The sequence below is a fragment of the Mesitornis unicolor genome, unplaced genomic scaffold (assembly GCF_000695765.1).
Source record: "Mesitornis unicolor isolate BGI_N332 unplaced genomic scaffold, ASM69576v1 Scaffold48027, whole genome shotgun sequence".
Lineage (NCBI taxonomy): Eukaryota > Metazoa > Chordata > Aves > Mesitornithiformes > Mesitornithidae > Mesitornis > Mesitornis unicolor.
The window spans coordinates 1-8,406 of record NW_010195268.1 but is presented as its reverse complement, the minus strand read 5'-3'; the positions used below and the strand labels follow the sequence as shown (position 1 = coordinate 8,406).

At 40.6% G+C, this 8,406-nt stretch overlaps 2 protein-coding genes across 2 annotated transcripts; one reads left to right on the top strand and one right to left on the bottom strand.

Moving 5' to 3' along the window:
- The first annotated feature begins 271 nt into the window (after nt 1-271).
- On the top strand, nt 272-2,341 carry NMT2 (N-myristoyltransferase 2). The gene is made up of 3 exons (XM_010188053.1): nt 272-452; nt 1,146-1,283; nt 1,486-2,341. Exons 1-3 carry the CDS (start codon nt 342-344, stop codon nt 1,504-1,506), a joined length of 270 nt encoding a protein of 89 aa, XP_010186355.1. The 5' UTR covers nt 272-341; the 3' UTR covers nt 1,507-2,341.
- A 3,714-nt stretch (nt 2,342-6,055) lies between these two features.
- RPP38 (ribonuclease P/MRP 38kDa subunit) lies at nt 6,056-6,910 on the bottom strand. The gene has a single exon (XM_010188052.1). The coding sequence runs from the start codon at nt 6,893-6,895 to the stop codon at nt 6,056-6,058; it is 840 nt and encodes a 279-aa protein (XP_010186354.1). The 5' UTR covers nt 6,896-6,910.
- Nucleotides 6,911-8,406: the final 1,496 nt, after the last annotated feature.

Here is an 8,406-nt window from a genome sequence, read left to right as displayed (position 1 = left end):
AAACCTGTTTAAACTATGAGCCAGACCGATCCTTACAACTAGAAAAATCTGTTTGTTTCCTTTTCTGAAGTGACCATTTGAGGCTTCAGTCTTGCTTTGATGTATAGATACATCCTTGGCGAGAATTCAGTTTCTTCAGATCTTAGCCAAGATTACCTGTTATACCCTAATACAGTGTGCAAAACTATGCTGCATCTTTTACTTTCTGTAGAACTGCCATGTTAGCCTAACCAGTAACTGAGCAGTTACTTCTTAATGAATTGATGTTTTACTTTTTTTTTTAGAGCTCAAATGGTATTTTAACAGACTTCCTGAGTTTCTACACATTACCTTCAACAGTGATGCATCATCCAGTTCATAAAAGCCTCAAAGCAGCCTATTCCTTTTACAATATTCATACAGAGACCCCCCTCTTGGACTTAATGAATGATGCACTCATCATAGCTAAGTTGGTAAGTTGTGGGTGGTTTTTTTCCTGCTTCTTTCACAAAAGTATTCTTAGAAGTGGTGGCAAGGTAAGAACTGGCAGCAATTCATCCATGCCATTGCATTGTGTTTTCTTTAACTGTCCACAGCACAAAGTGCAGTCGATAAGACATATACATTATATATATTAAAATATAAAACACTATGCTTGTTTTTTCTTTTTGCTTTGAATGATGCTAGGGGGTGACAAGTGCACAAAGATCAAGTGTTTGCAATGGCTTCAACTGTGTAAACATCCGAGAGCACACTGATGACCATATTTACTAAGTACTAGAAGAATGGAAAGTATTGCTAAAATAGTTTCCCTATGCAGCTTTAGCTGGAATAGGCCATATGTGTCAGAACACTGTATGTGACTGTAAAAAATGCATCTCTATAAGGATAAAATACTGGATAATGCTTTAAGGACACTTTGGACGTTTATCCCTGAAAAGTGCTCTAAAATTCCTACCCTTTTGGAGATCATCTTCAAGCAAAGTTGTGCCTTACGCTTCACTTTTTATTGGGAAAGCTTCTTTGTGTGTGTACCTAATTAAAAGGCAGGATTTATTCCCTTGTCTTTTTTTCCACTTAATTAGCCTAATCACTTGGATATTGTATGCCACTGTGTCATTTGAAACTTTTTAAAGGTAAATTTAAAAATGTTTTGCTGTTGCCAGAAAGGATTTGATGTGTTCAATGCACTAGACTTAATGGAAAACAAAACATTCCTGGAAAAACTCAAGTTTGGGATTGGCGATGGAAATTTGCAGTATTATTTGTACAACTGGAGGTGTCCTGGCATGGAATCTGAAAAGGTAAGGGAGACAAAAAGAGCTTCTGAATTCTGTTAGGTATAACAGTGCATTAATCTACACTGGCCAAAATGGGCAGTAGTTTTAAAATAACTTTTAAAATTGCTCATATTTGAGATCCATAACTGAGGTGCAGAAAACTTAATGATGTTTAGATTTACTGCCATACTTGAACTAAAATACCATCTTTTTCTTCTTCCTTTAGGTTGGTCTTGTATTACAATGAGGACACTTACATTTCTAGAACTCTGAGGTCATCGTTTGAGTTAATTTGATCTCCATAACTCTTGGAATGGTATTGTTCAAGAGGAGTAAAAGCACAATGTCAGTGATACTGAAATAGTCCATTAAACCTGAACAATGAAGACATCCATATGTGACCAAATTTATGCATTTTCAGATAGATCAGAAAGTTCCTAAAACACTTTTATTGTCCATGAAAAGAATAAAAAGCACATTCATTTAAGTTTCAAAGCTTAGCTTGCACCTTGATGAGAAGAAGGTATTTTTTTTCCACTCTGTAGAAAAGACTGTTTTGTACAAACTGAACTTCAGTGGTGGATTAGGGTACAAAAATATTTGCTATTATGTGGATGAACTGCTGCATTTCTATTTATTAAGTGGTGGTGTATGTTTGTCAGTGTAACAGAATGAAGGATACAAACTTGAGTATCTTTGCTTATTTACTTCATGTGGATATCATCATTTGGGGGAAAATCATGAAGTACATTACGTATGTAGCTCTATGAAAGTCCTGGGTGTTTTTGTAACTGGAGCAGTATGACAATGTGCTGGTTTAACTAGTGCATTTGGTTCTCCATAAGCAACGCTGCCAAATCAATAAAAATACAGATTTGTACTTTGATCTTCAATAGATCAGTGGATTGATTTAACAGTATTGCACTGTTCAGTGCAGGTGTTATCTATGTTGCCGGAATGATAATACATTACTGTACTTAATTTACAGTTGTGGCACAAAACCTTAGTTTTTCCTCAGTAGAATAACATCAGCCTGTGTGTAAAACTAAGAATTTTAGTAGTGCTATCAGGATATTTATAGTTTGAATGTTTTCAACGCTTCTGCAAAATTGCACATATTCCTTTGTCTACTTTGATTTCCTATGAAGTCTGTAATTCTAATGAATAGTATCTTGTGTAAATACGCACTCATAAATTGTTCCTGGTAGTGTTTTTATCCTGACTTTGGAACAAGATGTTTTGCTATATATGTGGCTGGTAAGCAGTAGAAAAATGCTCTACCCTCAGTCCTTGGAAGTCTGTGTACTGCGCTTCCTAAAATGTAGGAGGGCTGATCTTTGTTGTTGGGGGAAGCTGTTTTATTTCCCTCATGAGTGCTCGACAACCAGAGCGGCTTCTGAAGCACTTTATATGTGTCCCAGTGTAGCATCATAGCTAGACAAGATAGCGGTTCTTTCATCTCGTGGATTCTGCAGCAGTGTGAGCACCGAGAAGATCTGCAGTGAGAAACTGTTCTAGCTGAAAGTGCCAAATTGTGGTAGTGAAGCCTCTGTGCTGTGAGCATCTTTTGAATGTGACTTGAATATCTCATGAAATGCAAATATCTGAACTTTCCTTTTAAACATGCCTGTAATTCTGACAGCAGATTTTGCTGAAAAGTTGAATTCTGTACCTGAAAACATCAATTTAGATGAAGATAAATTTGTCTTTTCTTCGTAACTGCTAGCCCTACCCACCTCCTTATAGCAGTGGGGTTTCTCTTTCTTCCTGGTCCTTTTCCAAAATGTGAATGATTTGTGGTTTCTTTTTCTTGTTGAATTGTAGGGAGAGGATTCTGCCCTAGAGACAGTGATAAATACTTTCCCTTATTGCATTATACAGCTCTCTGATTAAAGCATTCAACCTCCTTCAAACAAAGGAAGGAATTGAACGTGGTTTCTCTGACCCCTGGGTGTGCACCAGTTTGGGACCTCATGAATTTAAAAGGGCTTCAGAGGAGATCTTTCAGATATCTACTGGTGGAGCCAGGCTTCACAGCTTTGGCCACTCTGATACCTGTAAGCTGGTAGCGGTCATTCCAGATGGTGCAGAGGGAGCTGGGACTCCATGTGTGAGCAGAACTAAGTGCCTGAAAATGTAATTAATAGCAGTGATTATCCGAGGTAACAAGGATTTAATCTCAACTCCAGTGAGGACTTAAGTTCTTAACTTCCAAAAGACAGGAAGGTGCCTTCCTGGTTGGGTATTTGCATTGGAGCCTGCTGGGATGAGGAGGAGCTTCACCAAGGGTTGATTAGGGTCTCCCTAATCCAAATGGGTGGGTGGTCTTGAAGGCCAGGTGAAAGTTATGCTCATGTTCTCTGCCTTCCCTCCCCTCAGAAAAAGGCAGTGGAAGACCTGTAGGCAGGTGTTTTCTCCTGTCTTCTCCGAAATCGTATGGCAAATCCTCACCAGTGCTATTGTTTGGAGAAGTGTTGAGGCCATGATAGGACCAAATATGTCCAGGTAGAAGACAGACTTGCACCAGGGTTTCCTGCAGCCTGGCTTTCTGTCTTAGTCTTGGAGTAATTGCACATGAAGGAAGGAGTCTAGCTGCTCCTGTGCTGGCTTCTGGGAAAACAGTGCCCTTTGCTTCTGAATCCGAAAGGTAATCTTCTGTCTCATTTTGCGGCTCGTGCTGCATGTTATTTGAGGGGAAGGAGGGAAGAGCTGTGTTCCTGAAGAAGCTGTGCAGCTCTGTAGCTGAGAGAGAAAACTTACAGGGCCAGAGAGCATGGGGGAAGTGGGCATCCGAGCCCATGTTGGGGCAGTTCCTGGAAAGCTTGTCCATGAACTTGTGTGTTGCCTACCAGCTGTGCAATCCAACATGGGCTCTTTTGGCCCTGCTGAGTGCTCTTCACCTCAAGTGCTTCGCTGAAGTATCGCAGTCAAGAGGACTGTGAGTCTTGGTGTCCCAGCCTGCACCCACGCAATAGGAGTTACTCAGGAGGTGGAAATCATGGCAACTTCACTCTCGCTGCTGAAGCAGGTACTTAAGGAAAGTTTATCACCTGTGTGGGTGCCACTGGAGAGGCTCTTCTCTTCCCAAAGTTGAACCTGTCTGTGCATTAGCCTGGCTATGAACAGCTACCAGGTAAGACTCCTCAAAACCTAATAGGTGGCTTCACAAAGACTGGCAAATGTAAGGCTCAGTCCACCACCTTTCCCACCAGTCTTATGAAACAGCTTTAATTTCTTTCCCAGAGTAATTTCCTATCTGTGGCAGGGACACAAATCCCTGAAGAGAGCTATAGACCTGGGCAGGCAGCAGCGTGCTTGAAAGGTGACTGCTGTGCATATGTTCTTTACCAAAGCCAAGCCTCATGCTCTGTTTAAACTCCAAGATTTAAATGTTAGTTAGCCACCATGGGAATTAAATACAGTAGTGCTAGCATGCCTTCAAAGTTTCATGCATCCAAAAAGCCAAAACAAAGGACGTGAAGGACTATGCAGCAAGGCAGAAAAACCCTTCACACCTTTCTGCCACCTTCTGCCAGGGAGGGCAAAAAAAATGGCATTAAATGCCTTAGTTTTGTTAAAATGTCAGGGAGCAGCATGACTACAGAATGATTGCTACCACCTCCCGTCGTAGTTGGTATCATGAACTGAAGTCACTTCTAAATAAATCCAAAATACAGATTAGCTATCTGATGGCACTGTAAATCTGGATTAGCAAATCTCTGGAAACTGCAGCATGTAAATTCCATCTTTTAGGAACAATAACTCGGTTAAGGTATTTTACGCTTTCTTCTACAGTACAATACTGACTTTAACTTAAAATAGATTCCTAGGCTGTTGATTCCGATTTTCTGAATGGCAGCACTACTCCCTTTCCTTCCCACTCACAACTGTCTCATTAGGAAACTGTCTCATCATCTTCAGTAAAACTAAAGGAAACTCAAAAGTTACGTGCTATGTTTTCAGTCTTGTAGTGGTTATAGCTGTCATCTACTCTATCTACAACAGCATACGGCTTATCTCAGTTTCCTGGGAAATAATTTTAAACTCCATTTAGAAATGAAATTGAGATGAGGTTACTTTACATTTTCTCATGGGATGTGTGTTAACAGTTTGCATATAGGAGTCGTTTTTTCCAAAATGTAGCAGTAGTAATTTGGTTTTGTTCTGTATTTGAAAATAAAGCTTTTCCTTCAGCGTGTCAGACACCAGGTATCAAATGGAACCCAAGCCTGCATCCACTCTTGACCAAACAAGGTTTACTGTTCAGCAGAGCAGACTATGGAAGTTCAAAAGGGAAGCGCGTGTACTGTTACAGCTGTTTACTTGAAACAAGCATTGAACCAGCTTTAAGAGTTATACCAGCATGGACCTTTGTTTAAATAAACTTTTGACTTTTGGTATTGATTTGTTTGAATAATTATCCTTAACTCAAGTTTGGTTTGCTTGAAGCATGTTCATCTGTAAAAATACACACAGTTCATTTAACGCTTTGCATTAATTCCAAAGGTATACTACTTATGTCTTAAATTCTTTTGGCATATACGTTACCAATTTTAACTCTCTCACCGCCAACCGCAAATGAAATATTTAGCCCCCTGGTAAAGACTCACTCAAGTTTGAGCAGTGTACTTTTTATTACAGCAGAAAGTACCTTAGCTGAATGCAGTATACAGTTCGCCTTGTATTAAAGTGCTTTACACTCTAAAGCCTAACAAAATACTTCCGTTAGAGCTGTACCCTATACTGCATTAAAAAAATCAGTTTAACATGAAGAATCAAACTAAAATCAGTTATGCTCAAAAAGCTTTTTTCTTTCTGCGAGGAGGTTTCTTTATCTTATTTGGATTTGGAACAAGTTTCTTGATTTTCAGAGGCTGCAGAATTACATGGGCAAGATCGAGCTGACTGCTCTCCGTGCGCTTCCGCTTCTGGCTTGTGAGCTCGTCCCCGGGCCCCTCTGCGAGCTGCTCGGGTTCGTGAACTTCTGAGGAATCTGAATGCGCAACAGATTCTTCAGCTCTGAACTGAAACCAGGGCACCTCCAACGCTGGGATCTTTGGAATTATTGCTTCTATTGCTTCAGTAAATTTGTCTGACTGCTTTTTAAAGCCTAGTGCTAAAATGGACGTTAAGCCAAGAAGCGGTGCAACTGTTTCACTGAGACGGGGAACCTGTCCTGCTGGCGTGGCTCGATTTGCGCTCAGCTGGATGAGATGCGACGTGATCATGGCAGGTTTTGCAGACTTGCACACCAGCAAGAGAAGAAGTTCATTTTTTTCCAGTGCTTTTGTAACTTCATTAACTCCAATAGCAAGCTGCCTTCGGATACTTATATCAGTCCATCCTGGTTTTTGCTGATGGCCTTCTGTTTCCTCCTCCTTGGCGAGTTCATTGGTGCTAGCATCACGCTTTCTTTCCATTTGTTTTTTTGAAAGGGAACGTTTTTTCTTTCTTGCAGTCTCGATCTTTTTAAGACCAGTATGTTTGATCCTTTCTTCTAAGGTCTGCAGTATGAAATGCATATCTTCTCCATCTATAGTTTTCCATTCCAAAACAAAGGGGTTATCGAGACACGTTTTTACAGTGATTTTCTTTGCTTTACGAAGCGTTGCTGTCCCTCGCGGGATTACAGACATCCTGAGGTGGTTTTGTATTTTTGCCCCCTGGCTGCAAAGGGAAGAAAGAGGTGAAGCAAACATTAGTTCAAATACTGCACTGTTTACTGTGGACATCATTACCAGAAACTTCTCTAGGGAACGGAGAAAAGAAACACCACATCTCAAAGTGATACGGGCAACTATCACCTCCTTGTGTTAGCTCAGTGTTAGCAAATCTCCCACAGAGCACAGACTCCGCTGCCTTAAGAAAAAAAAAAAGGGCAAAAAAGCAGCCTGGATAGCAAAGCAACAAAAGCAGCTAGAGGTATTATAGATTTTATACAAATAAAACCAAACCCCAAACACAACAAAACACAAGTTGAAGAACCATTCAGTTTTCACTGTTGCCAGCTGCATGTTAGAGGTATTATGGCATGAAAAAAACCCATGCAGAGTCATGATATGAAACAAGCTCCAAGTTCCTCAATTTATTCAGCATTTTTTAAGCTTCAATTTGCCTTCTCATTCTTTAAGCCACATCTTGTGTTTGCTTGCATTTAGAAGGTATGACAGAAATCTACGGTCTCTTAATTTCTGCTTTCAGTGAAGGAAGGCAAGCTGCCACAGGCCTCCAGAGAGTTCAGAAGGGGTCTTTTGTGTCACCTGGACCACACCTTTAGGGATGAGGACAATTAAATGGGAGCAGAGAAAGGATAATTGTTCTACCTCTGATTGATCTAGCCCAGAGTAACAGCAGAGACATGAGGGCAGGCCTGACTACAGGCCCTGGTAACTCGGGAAGTTCCCATGCTCCTGCTTGGGTTGCTATTCACCCTCTCCTTGCTAAACTAGTAGTATCTCCATTGTCACACAGCCACGCTTACAGAATAAGAGCAGCTCAGGTTTCAAACCAGGAGAAATATGACATGACTCTTTCCTAGGCTTCCTAGTTACCCAAGCAGGTGTATGGACAGTGTTTGTGTACGTCTCTCAAGCGGGAGCTTTAGATACACACAAAATACCATTTGCTAGTCACATCAGTTCTGTGTGTACTGGTAGTAAGCTACCTTGATATATATATATAAAAAAAAAGACAAGCACCATCTTCACTGACCTCCCCCAACAGTATGTGCTGCCATAAAGCAACATCTACCTGGAGGATTTTCCCTCAGTTTGGGGAGGCCAGAGCTGCCCTGCTGCTGTCATCCACTCTTCTGATCCCAAGCACCCAGAGAGGCTGCACCAGGGATGGAAGATCTGACAAAAGGTTTTATTAGTCCCTTATGGGGCTATTATCCAGGCAGTTATGCAGTTCTCTCTTTCGCTTACCATCACAGTAATCAAAATTTGGCAATAATCAAAATTTGGAAAAAACTAAAGCATGGAAGTGACCACAGAAATCTTATACTGAGTTAGAAATAGAAGCTAATGACAAATTAGAAATTAAATATATATATATAATAAAAAAACAGTTTCGGGTTATCTTTTTAAAAAGCTTTCAATGAGGGATGCTCTGATGACCTTTTACAGGGAGTATCAAGCAAAGTCAG